The sequence below is a fragment of the Clupea harengus genome, chromosome 5 (assembly GCF_900700415.2).
Source record: "Clupea harengus chromosome 5, Ch_v2.0.2, whole genome shotgun sequence".
Classification (NCBI taxonomy): domain Eukaryota; kingdom Metazoa; phylum Chordata; class Actinopteri; order Clupeiformes; family Clupeidae; genus Clupea; species Clupea harengus.
In genome coordinates, this window is record NC_045156.1 from 5,712,916 (window position 1) to 5,729,897 (window position 16,982).

The 16,982-nt window shown below is 46.6% G+C and overlaps 1 protein-coding gene across 2 annotated transcripts in view; it reads left to right on the forward strand.

Moving 5' to 3' along the window:
• The window catches only part of tafa4b (TAFA chemokine like family member 4b), a 33,355-nt gene that overhangs the window by 11,063 nt on the left and 5,310 nt on the right, over positions 1-16,982 (forward strand). The window contains exons 2-4 of one of the 2 annotated variants that reach the window (XM_031567462.2): positions 1,773-1,913; positions 2,182-2,300; positions 10,286-10,441. In XM_031567462.2, the coding sequence (XP_031423322.1) occupies positions 2,183-2,300; positions 10,286-10,441 (274 nt within the window). In that variant the 5' untranslated portion in view covers positions 1,773-1,913; position 2,182. The remainder of the gene's footprint in view (positions 1-1,772; positions 1,914-2,181; positions 2,301-10,285; positions 10,442-16,982) is intronic. The other variant, XM_031567463.2, reaches the window with a different exon arrangement.

Sequence of the window (16,982 nt, forward strand, 5' to 3'; positions counted from 1 at the left end):
AGACACAGGAACACATGATGTACTCACACACTTACACATACACAAACCTATTGACATTTGCAGATGAACATTACACACTGCAAATACATGCATACAAATTCATTAGCACACGCACGCACACACACACACGCTCTCTCTTTCTCTCTCTCACATACACACACACACCCACACTCTCTCCCAGACTCTCTTTCACTCTCTTTCTCTTGCTCTTTCTCTCTCTCTCTCTCACACACACACACACACACAAACACATGCATTTGCATGCTCATGCATACCACAGAGCATGGAGAGGGCTCCTTGCCAGTAGAGGCACGTATACCGCATGGTGCCGAATGCTTGTGTTGGTTTGCCTTATCGGTTCATTCTAATAAACACACCTTGGCACCCTGGCTTGCGACAAGCCTGAAATCAATAGGAGAAAAGCACTGACTTGGATCAGCCACCTAGAAGCAATTTCAATTTGGCCACAAGGGGGCAGGAGAAGTACATGATGTTCCGTGGAGGAGAGAGGAAAACCAAGCATCCCATTTGGATGTGTGTTATGTTCCACACCCTGTAAAAAGAAAAATAACTGCATTATCATTTTTTATTACATTATTGAGAAAAGTAAATGCAGTTTATGATGAAACATAAACCATGATGGGCTCTTGCCTCCTTCTCAGCAGCGCTGTTTCCATGCACAGTATATCGAGGAGCCTTTCATGTCACTTTGATGGAGCGTGAGTAACATTGCCCTGGGTTTCAGTATTCACATGGTGCTCTGCACTGCTCTGGCAGGCACCCATTAGGTCAAAACCAAAAAGGCATGGGGGGAGGTTAACTGGATGCTTTGTGAAACACTGCAAAACGTACACTATTTACTCCAATGGTAGATTACCAGGATAGCGTGTGTGTGTGTGTCAGTATTTTAGTTTTGTGTGTGTGTAAATGAGTGACACACTGCTTGTTGGTGTGTGTGTGTGTGTGTGTTTCAGAGAGAGAAAGAGAATGTGAGTGTGTGTATGTGTGTGTGTGTGTCTGTGAGTGTATGTGTATGTGAGTGTGTGTGTGTGTTTGAGAGAGAGAAAGAGAGTGTGAGTGTGTGTCTGTGAGTGTATGTGTGTGAGTGTATGTGTGTGTGTGTGTGTGTGTTTGAGAGAGAGAAAGAGAGTGTGAGTGTGTGTCTGTGAGTGTATGTGTGTGAGTGTATGTGTGTGTGTGTGTGTGTGTTTGAGAGAGAGAAAGAGAGTGTGAGTGTGCCACAGCTCTGTGTCATGTCTGTGCTCAGTGGTTCTCAGCAGGGGTGTGGTGACTGGTGTGAGCTGTGATGTGAGGGGGAGATCACACAGTGCCCGGGGGTAGGTGAGCTGACTGTAAACAATAAATCAGCTCAAACGGGAGCCGCTGGGCCCTCTGCGATGGGCCGCCTGTTGCTCCAGCAAAGCTGGGAATGGTGGTGCTAGGGTCGGCTGCTAGGGTCGGCCTCTGGGGTAGGGTGGGGGGTGGAGGTGGTGGTGTATGGAGCACTTGGGTCTGACACACCCTGCTGTGGAGACGTTCCCTTTCTCCTTCATACATGATCATACATGTAAAGATACACTCACACACACACACACACACACACACACACACACACACACACACACACACACACACACACAGCAACACAGACAAACACACAGCAACACAGACAAACACACATTTGGACACTCACATATGCACACAGATGCACCTGATATGCCTTTCTCCCCTTGATGGTTTTTGCCCTGCGTTCTCTCCCTGTGTCCCTACAGTGGTGTGTTGTGTGTGAGCGGGCAAGAGGTAGTTGAAGTGGAAGAGGACTCGTGGAGAGCCATGGCTGCCTCTGCTCTGCCGTAGAGCGCCTGTCAGCAGAGAGGGAAACTGCTGGAGCTGAGAACAGAGAACTGAAGGAGGTAGGGAGAGAGAGAGAGAGAGAGAGAGAGAGAGAGAGAGATGGCTGGGGATTTATAGGTGGTACTTACGCACACTTACACACACACACACACAAACACACACAAACAACCTGTAATCCCCAAGTATGTCATCTCATCTTCACACTTTTATGTGTTAAAACCAACTCTGTATATTCCTGCTCTTTCTCCATGTCATTCTCAGCCTTTCAGACTGATCTTCCCTCTCTCCTTCTTCCTCTGTTTCTCTCTCTCTCTCTACCTCTCTCAGGATGAAGCTGAAGGGGAGGTCAGTGCAGTGGCCACTGCAGGTTGTCCTCCTTATCGCCGTGGTGATATTCTACTGCCGGCCGGTGTCTGCGGGCAATCGTTACCTACGGGGACAGACTGGTAGGTCTCGCTCCTGACACCAGTACCCAACCCGGAGGTTAATTAGCCTCTGATGAAGGACACAGTCCGGCACTCAGTAGTCACTACAGGTGCAATGAAATACTCCGTAGTTACCTTCACACAACACCACTCCACGATGCTCACAGTGCTAAGGACAAATCACTCTGGGCTCGGGCATTCATGAGACAAACTTTTGGGGTGGTAGCTTCCTCCGTTTCTCCCTGGCTTACAGACAAAGCATTTTATTGCAATATCGGCAAATACAAACTGACATTAGTTGTAATAGATATGTATGACACCACTAGCTGTAGGCACCTTCGTTTTACTGCTGGTCAGGAACAAAAATATTCGAACTGACACAAGCGATATATTATACTGATACAGGAGATATGACCGGTCCAGTGTTTTCTATGCCTTATTTTAAGACAAATATGAGGATGTAATTATGGAGAAGGATGTAACTGCCTTGGTCACCCAAGTTCACGTCCTCACACTTAGCTCTTTGAGGAGTTAGAGGAAGGACACTTCCGTACTGAGCGTATCAATATGCATGGCTTTAAGCAGAGTATTAAGCTGCCTCATTTTTGCCGACCCCCCTCTCTCTGTCACACACCCCAACCCACACACACACACACACATGCACACAACCACACACTCGTAGTGTGTTGAAAAAAAGCCAGCGCATGCTAAAATAATGTCCACTTCCTTACGCTAATTGACACCCACAAGCTAACTAATTCAGATTTGCATAATTCATGATGGCTCCCCTCGTGGCGAAGGAAGTGACCAGAGGAACATAAATATTTTAGGAGTGCATAAAGGTCAGACAAGGGCATTTTTCACTGAATCATTCATATTATGCAAAGTTCCCTCCGCAATGTCACAGTTTCTCCCACTTACTTATTATTGTTTCTTTAATTATCCCTTTTCCTTCTGTTTGGTTTGTTTCGAATGCAAGGTGACCTTACGCAAGTCCCCAGGAAGGCCAACGGCGCCCTTTCCACCTCCTGACTGATACATTAGTTTAGTTTTGTTTTTGGAAAGTTTTTTTTCTCCTTTTTAAATGTTTTTTTTTTTTTATGTAGAGCAGCAGTTTATGTCGGGGCTGGTGCTAATTACACCCTCAGTCTGTTGTGAAGGTCATGCCGGGTGCCTCTCCCTTCAGATATCGCATTTTGTTTGAAGGAATGCCTCGCTCCCTGTACTCGCCAGACTCTCTTTTGTTAGTGGCTTCCCACTAATTGGCAGCTGAGTTTTTTTTGTTGTGTGGGAAGAGAATTGACTGAGGACAACGTTTGAGAATTAATTGGGAGAGGGATTAAATGTGTAAATTTGTCCTTGTGACAGCGAGGCTTGCTCGAATATAGATTGCCACTGGCATGGTTGCTACGAGTGATCTTTTTTTTTTTTTTTACTTTATGCAGTACCATTTCTTGCCACATGGTGTCTCTAAAGTTCTAATAATGTGATGTGTAGACGGCTCGTCTTAGTACCGTACATGGTTGGGCTGCCAACAGAAACACTGATAGACTGTAGACTATGCAAATCTTTATTAATGAATAGAAGAAGATCTGAATGATGATTATCAGTGAGGGTGGATCAAATACTAAGCTGTTTTCTTTCTTGTGTATTTTAATGTATTGTTTGGAATAATGGAACAAGCCCATTTGTCTTTTGCAAAGGTAGACTATAACTCACAAAATAATAATGATAATAATGTAGATACACACACACACACACACACACACACACACACACACACACACACACACACACACAAACAGAGCTCAAAGTAACCGTAAGCCAGGAGTGTTACGGTTAGAGGGTCAGGTGTCAAAGGTCATGTGCACTGTCATAGTAGCCGCAGACACACAGCGATTTTTTTCTGCACTCGCTTATGCATGATGTGATTTTTTTCCAGCTTTATTTCCCTGGTTTGGGTTTCACTGGTACCAGAGCTCATAAGCCATGCTGTCACGGGTTGTTTATTGGAGTGATTTGGCCTTTCATGATCCGTGTCGCTCGGCTCTAAGTGATGTGTGGTGTTCCATGCAGACCCATTGTATCAGTCAGTGAGCCCACAGAAGATCTCGTTAGTGTTACATATCATCCCAAGGGCATCCTCTCAACTGCTGCAGGCTGGAGCCTGCGGATGTTTACTATCTGATCGGGGCTTCAGGACTCATATGTCCACATTGTCTATTTACCCTCTTATTTCCTATAGCCTGACATCAGGAGCCAGGAGCAGGTGTATCCTGCTGTGTCGTCTCGTTGGCTTTGGTGGTGGAGTATCCGATTAACATTGCATTGTCAGATGCGTGTGAATCTACCAGTTCAATCCGACTCTTTGTGCGCAGAACAGCGAAGATTATTGTGGAGTCGATTGTTACGGGGGGGGGGGGGGGGGCAGGGGGCACATTTAGTGCCACTGACAGCTTTGAATGCGGACGCTGTGAATTGCTGCATTAAGGCGACACTTGACAGGGAGGATTTGTGTAATGTGAAGCTGTTCTCTCTCTCTCTTTCTCTCTCTCTCTCTCTCTCTCTCTCTCTCCTTGACAAACGGTGCTCTGTGGTCACACAGAGAGTTTTTTTTTTTATAAGCGATAGATTTGCGTATAAATGAGCTGCCTGCATCGGGTCACTCAGCCATACAAACAACCTGTTTGATTTGCATAAATCTAAATGATTTGGCTGACTGGGGGCTGTTAAAGTGAGGATTGAGGTAATGTCAGGCTGACTGACTGATGGTGTGTACAGGACATGGCAGAAAAGAGGTGGAAGGATGGGAAGAAAGAGAAAAAGAATGAAGGGCATGACTATATGTGGTCTGAAAAGCGCTGTGCTGAGTACATCAGAATAACAGTCTCCTAGCTCATAATAGTCACTTTACATTTGGCGTCCAATGGCTCACAATTGTATATGGTGCCTGGCTCCCTGATTGAAAGACTTTTTTTTTCTTCACATCTTTCACTATTTCTGATTCCTGATTTCTCTTTCAGTGCCACTGCAGCATCCTCTCTCTTTTTCTCTCTCTCTCTATCTCTCTTTCTCTCTCTCTCTCTCTCTCTCTCTCTTTCTCTTTCTCTCTTTTTTCCTCTCTCTCTCTCTCTCTCTCTTCGTCTTTCTCTCTTTCTTCCTCTCTTTCTCTCTCCAGTCACGCAGTGCCTTTCTCTGGTGGCAAGTGTCTGGCCTTTCTGGGAGAGAGGACATGGCGGCTGGCTATTGACAGGAGAAAGACATGCTTTTTGATAAATTGCACAATGGCTCAGCTTGCCTGGGCCTGTCAGAATACATCAATCGCCTGGCTGCCCCATCAGCTCAAGGTAACGGCACTTCGCTCGCCGCCGCCTGCCGCCGCTCACCACGCCACAGGAATAGAACCAAACGGCGCACCGGAATAGCGGCGTTTAGCCACGCTCGAAATCTCGTTTGATTCCAGACCAATCTGAGATTTATTACTTTAAGGCCGTCATAACGCCGCCTTCACAGGATCCCAGAAGGAGTCGGCCGGCGGTGGAAAAGCCGGGTGTTAGTTACGCCGTGGGCGGATGGGGTATGTTGTCTGCCAGGCTGTCAGTGTGGAATCAGTTTTTATTTACAAAGACTTCCCAATGACGTTATGTGAGCAAAATGAGTGAGACAGAGAACCCACGCGTGGGAGGAATCCATCGAGGAGCCGCAACATAAAAGAAGTTTCAGACAGGAGTTTTTTTTCCGGCATTTTCTTTGTTCAGTTTTTCAATGTACACAACACAGATGGAAAATTCATTAACACTCCCTACTCCAATCAGGTATAAACCACTGAACCTGTTACACATTTAAACACCACTCACAAATGAAAGCAAAAAGGGCTACCACTCAGAATATATTTATTCATTTAAAAATAACCTCAACATAATCATGTTGTGATTTCTGACGTACCAGCACTATTTAGCTGTGTTAAATAATTGTGCTTATTACTATTTAGCTGTGTTAAATAATTGTGCTTATTACATATGTATAACATAATTCCTATAACTATATAAACAAATCATGTCACTAAGTGCCTACTGCTATATCGGTGTCTCCACCTGGAATCCATCTTGTGTAGCACGGGTACCTTAGGTCCCACTCTGGATTCAGTAGTGTGTTTGTGCAATGTCTAGTCTCTGAAGTCTCTCAAATGTCCATGTCCATGTAAAGATGTAAAAGGCTGTGGATGCTTCTGTTCCCGTTTTCTTCCCGAGGCTACTTTATTTGTTGATTGTTACCTTGGTGCGGTTGACAGTGTGGTGGTAAAGAATTGCTGTGTACAGTATATGTGCATTTGTGTGTGTGTGTGTGTGTGTGTGTGGGGGGGGGTGTGTGGGTGAGTCTGTGTGACTTTTTTTTCAGAGGTCTCTGTATGTGAATCTGTGAGCAAGGGATAGATAGAAAGCAAAGGAAAGAGAGAGAAAGGAGTGTAAAAAAGAGGCAAAAAAAGGTAACTATAGATAAAGAGAGAGAGAGAAAGAGAGAGCGAGCGTCCGGGGGCCTTGGAGAAGCCCTTTTTGCCCCTGTGACCTCATTATGCCAGCAGGAGGCAGTGGTGCCTTTGTTCTCGGCGCTGCCTGTGACAGAGCCATCCGCCCCTTTGTGCCCCCCCCAATGCCCCCCCCCCCCCCGTGCAACTCACCATCGTCCCCCCCACCTGCTCCTCTCCAGCGCGGTCCCTAGCACACTAACGAGGCCTTGCCTCTCAAAGGGGAGAAACAGGAGCAGCAGCCACACAGCCGTGCACACACACATGTGCCCTGCGCCGGGATGATGCAAGATGCCACACTAACAAGAGACAGAGAATAGAGGAGTGCATTTTCTCTGCAGTTTCGGAAGGAGAGAGAGATGGGGAGAGATGGGGAGAGAGGGGGAGAGAGGGAGAGAGAGAGAGGTAGAGAGAGATGGAGAGAGAGGGGGACAGTTGACGTGCCGGAGGAGGTTTTCTCATGCAGTACATCAAGTTTGACTTGGTAAACTACACGGGTGAAGCCAGATTTAAAGGTTGAGTTTCGATGACCTTCATGAATTTATGTGTGCAACCTAACATGGACATAAGAAGAATGACAAGCCCTTGGAAAAAGCATTCATCTGTATATCTGCACTTCACGCATGCATATAGAGACACGCAAGTAGCTTTTTAGACATGAAAATATGTCTACCTTAATCAGACACTGACACTGACACAACTCTAAAGGCACATCTAGTGTGTTTGCTCCCCACCCTGAAGGCAATAAGATGACTTGAGCTTCTGTACCTGCAAGGTTACCCACAACAGGGGTTTGTGGAAGCCAGAAGGGAAGACTTTGCCTGTTTATATTCTTAACATGTAGTAAAAAAAAACACCTTTTTGTTTTTCATTTAACTGTCTTTAGTGGAATAAATATTCTAGTTGCCTGTACCGTTAGTTGGCAAAAAGTCCTTTTCTGTAATTTAAAGTCTGAAATGAAGCTGGTGTGTCTGGGGGGCAAAGCAGTGTCTCTCCCCCTCCTGTTTCTTCCTCATTACCCATCTGGGTCCCCTGCCATGTGCCCTCTCTGCCTGTCTCGCCCACCGCTCTCCAGGTTATCAGCTGTTTGCTGAGAGATGGCAGGCTTGACAGAGCCGGGCCTCTGAGCAGCACGTGTGACAGCGTCCCAGTCCTCCAGAAGCAATCAGCCTGTAGGAGAGAGACAGAGAGACAGAGAGACAGAGAGAGAGAGAGAGAGAGAGAGAGAGAGAGAGAGAGAGAGGGACACAGAGAAAGAGAGGGACAGAGAGAGAGGGGGAAAAAGAGAGAGACAGAGAAAGAGAGAAGTACAGAGTACAGAGCGAGAGAGAGAGAGAGAGCACTTCCTAATCCATGTCTAAGCCCCAGCCTTAAAGTTGTGCCTCCAGAGTAGTTGCCCAGGATGTGCGGAGGTGAAGGGGTGTGTGTGTGTAAATTATATCAGGTGGCTAATCTGCCTGGGCCTTCCACTCCTGGGGGAAATGAAAAGAAAGGGACATGATGAAAAAGTGTCCTTCTGAGAGTGACATTCAGACACCTGTCCCTGAGGAGGCACCAAACAAACTTTGCATTGTGCTGGAGAGAGAGAGGTCACGGCCCCTCCGAATGGAAGCCTGTCTGTGATGTGTGAGAGTAAGGGTTGTGTGTGATTACGTGTGTGCATGTGAATGGATATATGTGTGTGTGTGTGTGTGTGTGTGTGTGTGTGTGTCTGGTGAGATGAAGAACCCTGCTAACGCAGTCTCCCAGGAGGATAGACACGTGATGTAGACAAGCTGTAGGCTGTTAGTGCGATCTTAAAGTGTTATGTTTGTTTAAGGCTCACTGCTGAGTTGGCTATGAAATATCCTCAAAGGGAGGAGTGGTTCTCTACACACACACACGCACACATACACACACACACGCACACGCACACGCACACGCACGCGCATGCACACGCACAGAGAAGCCAACATATGAATAATAAGATAGTTCAGTGTTAAAGGTGCTAGCCTCTGACATATTCGGTTTGGATTTTTCTACAGCACCAGGATTTTCTTCACTGTGGGTTGTCTGTGTATTTGTAGTTTCCAGCTAGTTTTGATTCCCAGCTACATTCCTTTGAAAAACATGGAAAACAACGCCAACGCTAGCAAACTCTCAGCCTGCACCTCTGCGGTGTTGAGCCCAGTGTTGAGCTCAGTGTCTCCGCGTTAATGGGAAACTGCTGAGTCCTGCTCGTCTCACTGGTGCACAGCTCCCCAAAGCACCCCAGCTGCCCCCCTGCATAACACACTTACGCCCCTCCTCTGGTACCCACAGTCGTCCCGTTGGCATGGCGTCTCTACCCCGAGGGGTCTGTGTGCTCCCCCCAGCTAATCTCAGGCATCCTTTTTCATCGCCCTCATTTGGTCGGGGGCAGAGTGATGGCAGTGGCACTACCAGGCCCTCTGCTCGGACAGAGACCCTCAGCCTGTCAGGCCCTTGAGTGTGTTATTAACAGAGCGGCAGTTGGAGCTGTATTCATTATGTTTACCCCCCTATCTCTCTCTCTCTCTCTTTCTCTCTCTTTCTGTCTCTCTCTCTCACTCTCTCTCTCTCTCTGTCTCTCCCTGAGAACACTGACAACACTGAGATAGGGCCACCAGAGATGCTATGGCCTGGCACCTCTCCAGCAGCTGTTTAAACACGACCGCTCTCATCAAATATAGATGATTAAGAGCCATCAGGTGGTATAAGGCCATGATGTTTATGAAAAAGGACGAGAAAAAAAACCCCACACACAGCAACTTTTGTTTTAAAAAAAGAAAAGAAAAGGAAAGTTTATTTACACACTTTATTTAAATGAATCCCGCAGTACTCTGGGCCCTCGCCATGAGCTTGCGTACTTTAGAGAGGAGGCTTTCGCTTTTAATGGTAATCATGGAACTCGCTGGAGGAGAAGGCAGAGCCGATGCATACATTTGAATTTACAACCAGATGACAAAGGCAGTGTGGGGAGCCGCTTGGCGGGAGTGTGTGTGTGTGTGTGTGTGTGTGTGTGTGTGTGTGTGTGTGTGTGTGTGTGTGTGTGTGTGTGTGTGTGTGTGTGTGTTTTAGGATGATTCTGTGTTTTTTAAAAGAGGGACTAAATAATTCATCTGTTCTTTTGTTTTCATGTGCAAATGATGAGAGCTCACTGGTGAACAGCTCTGCTGCTATTTTTGTGGTTTGTAAGATGAGATATATTAGGGGTGGTAAGGCAAAAGGAAAAGAGAGAGAGAGAGAGAGAGAGCTATGTCATATACACTCTGCCTTTTTTCTCCTCCCATCCCCTCTTCTCTTCCTTCCTTCCTGTCCTCTGCCCTTGCCCTGTCTCTGCTTCGCTCCTCTCCTCCATCCTCCCCTCTCCCCTCTCTCCTCTTCCCTCCCCTCTAACCTCCCCTCTCGCCCCTCTAACCTCCCCTCTCTCCCCTCCCCTCTCCCCTCTCCCCTCTCCCTTTGACCCTTCTCCCTCTCTCAGCCCACTACCAGGTGAAGCAGGGTACATGTGAGGTGGTGGCCATCCACCGCTGCTGCAATAAGAATAAGATCGAGGAGCGCTCCCAAACTGTCAAGTGCTCCTGCTTCCCAGGCCAGGTCGCCGGGACGACACGGGCTAAGCCCTCCTGCGTGGAAGGTAAAAGACAAATGTCCTACCTGCTGTGCGTGTACTGTGTCTGTGTGTACTGTGTGTGTGTGTGTATGTGTGCGTGTGCGTGTGCGTTTACGCGCGCACGCGCGTGTGTGTCTGTGCGTGTGCGTGTGCTTGTGTATATGTGTGTGTCTGCTTGTGTGTGTGTGTGTGTGTGTGTGTGTGTGTCCTAGAGAATTTGTTCCATGCATGTGCTTCTTACACTTGACATTTCTCACAGCAATAACAGCAAAAACCTTCACCCATGAAGAACACACCCATGAAGAACACACCCATGAAGCAGCTTCAAGTACTTGCTCAATGTGCATAAAGTATCCATCATAAAGTTTTGAAGGTGGCCCCGAGAGCCTCCCAAAGTCACTTTCCCCTGGTCCTTATCTCCTTCTCAGTGTATTATGTGACATCAAAGGTTTTGTGCAGAGCAGACTAATGCATCCTTTCCCTTTTGGATCTGCCACATGAGTCCCATGACACGCCAAACATGCAGCATGCTGGGCTGCAGCTGGGCTCGGACGTGAAACCAAAACCACACAAGTGGAAAGGCTTTATTGGTTTTGTTGCATTTGCAGTGTTGCCTTTCTTCCCCATTTATAACTTTTGACAATTACCAAGGGCAGAGAGGAACTCTTCCTGCTCGCGAGACTGCTGTGCTTCGGCTGTTAGCGTTTTCATTTCTTTTTCTGTTCAGGCAGGCCCAGTCTTTCCTCAGCGGTCTGTATAGTGAGCATGGTGCACGGAGTCTATGTCTGAGCAAGGTTAAAGGATTTATTGGCTTTGCCGTGTTCTTGGAACGAGGAGGAAAGGGGGTCGCTTTTGTTATTTCCCATAATTCCCTATCCTTTTGTGGGACCACTAGGGTCATGGCCCCCATCAGCAGTAGGGTCCAGTATTACCACTCCATCTCCTACCCCCCCAGCCATCCGTCCCCCACCCCACCCCCTGCTCTCTCACTTTCTCAGCACAGAGAAGATAATATTACTCCACCAACCAGCCAGCCTCCTCCTCCTCCTAACTGTGCTGTTCGTCAGGGGAGAGGGGTGAGCAGAGAGGGGGGGTGGGGGTGGGGGAGAGGAATGGTGTGTAAGGTTGGGAAGACTCACTGCAGACCTGTCTGTTATGTGTCTGTCTCTCCCCCTTCACTCGCTTCTCCTCTGAGACAGGGTCAGTTCACCCCCAGCATCCTCTGGGCCTCCAGCTGGGAAGCAGTTCTTCGTGTCTCACAGAAACAGGGGGACTGACTTGGATCAAAATGTTTGACTGCAGTCTGAAAATAAAGTGGCGCTCTCTGTCAGAGTGCTGCAAAGTCAACTCAGAGAAGACAGGAAGGGATGATTTCTGCATTTTTGGTCAAAACTCTGGGAGAGATGTCAGCTAAATCTCACTCTACAACTCACTCCCTCAATAACTTACTAACTCACTCCCTCAATAACTCACTCACTCACTCTCACTCACTCCCTCAAGAACTCTGTGAAATGGTGATGCCATCGTATATGAGCTCCTTCCTTTGATTCAAGTTCGGTTCAAGCTATTATTGTATGTATTACTTTAGATTCAGTAACCATATTCAAAATGAAAGCCATCATGTTTCCCAACTACTGGAAAACTACAGGCAAAGTTTACTGATATAATGTTTTTTTTTTAACAATTCTGATACCACATTCTGTTTCAGCTATGGTGCAAACTAATGCAATACCATACATGGACTAGTGCTGTATGAACAGAAATTGAGTTAAAGCATGCTATTTCTATACTTGACCATAGGAGGGCGCTTTCCACATTCCATTCCATTCCACCTCAGCCAGAATAAAAATTCTTTGGCAGCCAGTAGCACTGTTTTGAACATAAATAACTTTTACAGGGGTGGCTTTTCAGCACCATAATGAAAATCTGACTTTGTAATTTAGCTGTGTTTTTTTTGTTTTGTCCAACTTTTGCCAACATCTTCTTGAGAGGGAATAAATAATGTGTCTGGGAAGGTCGCCGTAATTACCTCGTGTCAGAAAAAGTTTTCTTTTTCTTTTTCTTTTTCTTTTCTTTTTTTTCACGCTGTACCTTCTGCTTTCCCCCCTGAGCTCAGAGCTAGCCTGGGCTATCAGGCCTAGTCTCTTTCTCTCTTCACCTGCAGAAAGGGAATGGGCCATTAAAAGACTATTATGGGCTGTGCTGAGAGAACAGAATAGTGGTGTCTGGGTACAGACAAGATGCATGGGAGAGAGAGAGAGTGTGAGAGAGAGAGAGAGAGAGAGAGAGAGAGAGGGAGCGAGATCCACACACACACTCACAGAAAGAGAGAGTGAAAGAGAGAGAGAGAGAGAGAGAGAGAGAGAGAGAGAATGAGAGCACTTTATCTGCCTTTCTTTCTTTCTTTATCATGATCTCAGTTTACTGAGGGCTCCCCTGCATCTGCCTGGGGTTCCCACAGACGCTGGTCCCTGTGTGAGTCCCTCTGTTGGGACGCTGCATGGTGCTTAACTCTGCTCCGTCACATGCCCAGCTGGGAGTGGCATCAGGGTTTCTGGGTGGCCGATGCCATCTGGGCCGTGCCCTCTGACCTGTAAATCCCAGATGCCTCTCAGTCCCACCTACCCCCTAGGCTCCAGGGCCTAGTTGATGTTCACCTTTAATCATGAGCTCACACACAGCTCTGTCTCTCCCCCGCCCTCCTCTCTCGCATCCTGCTGAGATGCAATACATTTTAGAGTTTTATAGTACATAAAACAGTTTATAGCAGAAGCTGTTTCACACAACACCAACCGTTGGTCTCATGTGGACTATAAATATTTGCTTGTAAAGTAAAAACATTAATTTCTGAAAAATATTTGACCATTCTGACAGTGTTAATGAAAGATCTACTTGTAATTCCTAACCATGTGAATGTGTGCCATCGTTTCATCTTCAAGTTTGATACCACTTTATTGCAGATCAGGTTTGAATAATTTACATACAGATTTCCAGTGTCAGGGTGTACATTAAAGAGACTAGGATTCACACTATTTCATCACACAGTCAGAGGAAAATTACAGGGGCAAATCATCACTCTCCTTTTTTATGAGAAACCTTGACCTTTCACCCTTCATCGCTAGCTGCACGTAAAATCAGATTTGTGAGATGGTTTCTCCTGAGTCACATTCAAACTTCCATCTCCTCTCGTCCATGAATCCTCAGCCAGTTTCCAGAGGCCTCTACCTAGAGAATCCTTTGGGCTTTCCCCACCCCATCATTCCATGTTAATGAAACGGTTGGATGGCGTTTAAAGACGAGGTCCAGGGGGAGGGGGGTTGGGGGGATGGGTCCCTCGACGCGTTTCCTCCCTGCTTACCCAATCTTGTCTCCAATTTTTTAGATGAAATTTATAATATCCAATAAAAAGTGGCCAAAGAGGTCAGCCATAGTTATTCTGAAGCTCTCTGGGCCTCCTTTGCAAGTGTCTGGCAGTGGCCTGTGACTGGTGTGAATTATACTGAGTTATTATACAGCATTAACGCGTGTCAAGGGTGGCATTACCGACCTGAGTCAATACTTGTCTAAATCAGGTCATTTCAAGCTCTGCAGTGCAGCCTTTGGAGAAGCAGGTCTAATCTAATACAATGGCGTAAATGGATTTAGATTGTTATCAGGGTGAGCTGCACTTTCTGACTAGAGGAGCTCAGTGTGAAGTGAGCTACTGAGATCTTTCTCCCCCTGCTGTTCCTCACAGTGATTACTCTCATTCTCTCTCTCTCTCTCTCTCTTTGCCTTTCCCTCTCCTTCTTTCTCTCTCTCTTCGCCTTTCCCTCTCTCCTTCTTTCTCTCTCTCTCTCTCTCATTTTCTCTCACTCAGCCTCTCTCTTTGCCACCCTCCCCCCCCCTCTCTGCCTCTGACTGTCTCTGTCTCTCTCTCTCTGCCTCTTTAACTAACTGTCTTTTTCTCTCTCCAATCATAATATTTCTGTACCCTTTCTTTCCTCCATTGTCTCTTTCGTTCTTCCCTCTTTGCATTTACTCTCAATCTAGTTTCTGGCTCAGCTTGTGAATATTTCTTTGTGTTTTAAGTTTATGTTTGAATACACAGTGAGCATACTGAGTGTATATCTGTTAACACTAAATGTTTGGCATCTTAGTTTTTTTAAAACTATGTCTGTGTGTGTGTGTGTGTGTGTGTGTGTGTGTCTGTGTCTGTGTCTGTGTGTGTGTGTGTGTGTCTGTGTCTGTGTCTGTGTGTGTGTGTGTGTGTGTGTGTGTGTGTGTGTGTGTGTGTGTGTATATGTATATGTATATGCGTGAGAAAGAGTGTGTGTAATTGTGTTTGTGTTTGTGTGTGTGTATGCCTCATGCTCTTAGGGTCAGTGTGTTCACTAAATCATGTGTGAAGGAGATGGATGTGGCTCAGCAGAGGCCGGCTCAGTGACTGGAACAGACCTAATGCCATGGGGCTTCAGCTGGTGAATCCTATTCTGGCAGTCAGTTAAGGTGCCTCCGCTTTGCTCCTCCCAGGCAAACGAGTAAATCAGATTCCTTTCAGTGTGTGTGTGTGTGTGTGTGTTTGTGTGAAAGAGTGTGTGCGTATGTAGGTTTGAGTCCATTCCTCATTATTTTGAAGTTGAAAAGCATAGTTCCCATCCACTGCTGTTGGAAAAGAGTTACCAGAGCATTCTGCCAAGGGTGGATGTTGATTACAGAATAGGTACACATCCTCCATGGCAGCCTTTTTAGTTGTAAACACATGCACTAACACAGGGTTGTTCTTCCTGTGCAAAGCAATTGCTTACAGAGGCTTTCGGTATTGTGCAGGTGTTTCCTGTGTGAGTGTTTACAGCCAGTAACACAAGCATTGTGTTGTGGGTGGTAAGGCAAGAGGCAAATGTTTCTATTTTTAATTGCTTTAAGTAATCTTACACAGCTAACGTGTTTCATGCCTACTTGGCTTAAATGGATTACAACAGCTGCTTCAAACAGTGTGAATGACTGGCATATTTGGTGTTTGGAATACACGGTTTGCATACACAAGTTGCCACTCAACACGTCTTAAGTAGACAAAAAGCACCGGGCAGCAATTCACATCCTTACACATACAGTCACACACACACACACACACAGACACACACAGACACACACACACACACACACACACACACACACACACACACACACACACACACACACACACACACACACACACACACACACACACAGACTTGCACATACACACAACCTCACACATACACACACCATGTAGCAGATGGTATATCGTGTTATACGCATTTGTTTTCTCCAACATGGTTGTGTAATAATCGATGAGGACCAGAGCTAACAGACCATGTTGTGAGCCCGCGGTAGCGGGAACAGGACAGGCAAACACATCTACCACTCGCTTCCATCACTCCCGCCACCTGCAGAGAGTCCCATCAAGTAGCCGTTAGCAGCACCAACAAATTAAGATGCAACACGCGCTAATGACATGGTGAGGCATGGTGCTGTGTGTGTGTGTGTGTGTTTAGAGTGTGCTGTGTGTGTGTGTGTGTGTGTGTGTGTGTGTATGTGTGTGAGTGTGTATATGTGTGTGTGTGGGTGTGTGTGTGTGTGTGTGTGTGTGTTTTGGTGTGTGTGAGTGTGTGGGTGTGGGTGTGGGTGTGGGTGTGTGTGTGAGTGTGTGTTTTGGTGTGTGTGAGTGTGTACATGTGTGTGTGTGTGTGTGTGTGTGTGTGTGTGTGTGTGTGTGTGTAGTGTGTGTGTGTGGGTGTGTGTGTGTGAGTGTGTACATGTGTGTGTGTGGGTGTGTGTGAGTGTTTACGTGTGTGTGTGTGTGTGTGTGAGTGTGTACATGTGTGTGTGTGTGTGTGGTGTGTGTGTGTGTGGGGTGGGGGTGTGAGTGTGTACATGTGTGTGTGTGTGTGTGTGTGTGTGTGTGTGTGTATGCGGGCCTCTGCAGAAAGGGCTCCACTGCCTGCAATGAGGTCTGTGGCCACTTGGTGTCAGGAACATTTCAACAACGGCGGCGCCATGGAAACAGGGGCATGGTCATATCTAATGGAGCACCTTGCCGGTCTAGACAGACAGTTATCTTGTTAGTTCTCAGGACAGGAACTTTCTTTTCTTTTTTTTTTGTCATTGCCCAGTTTGAGATGAACCTTTTGAAAACTCGGTGTGCTTCAGTTGGACAGAAGTTTCCCCCTCTCTTTTTCTCCTCCCAATTAAACCTCTGAAAACAATGTTAGATCAAAAAAAATATATAAAAAGATTTGGACAAATGAATCCACCACGGCTCTGACTCTGACCTACATGACACCTGGCACCTCACTGTACCCTAAATGACATCCACTGCTTTGATATCGGCAAGGTTTCTTTCAATTTACTGGCCGACCTCAAATAGCTCTCTCCACTGTGTCGTGTCCGTGTCTGTGTGCCACTGAGAACAAAGAGGGGCTTCTGGTTAAACCCTCTTAAATGAGCTGAACACTGCAGATGTGTTGGTATGTTAGCACTCACTGACATAAATCTCTCAAGAGTCTTTTTTCTGGCAAAGCACCCAACCTGATGCAAGGTTATT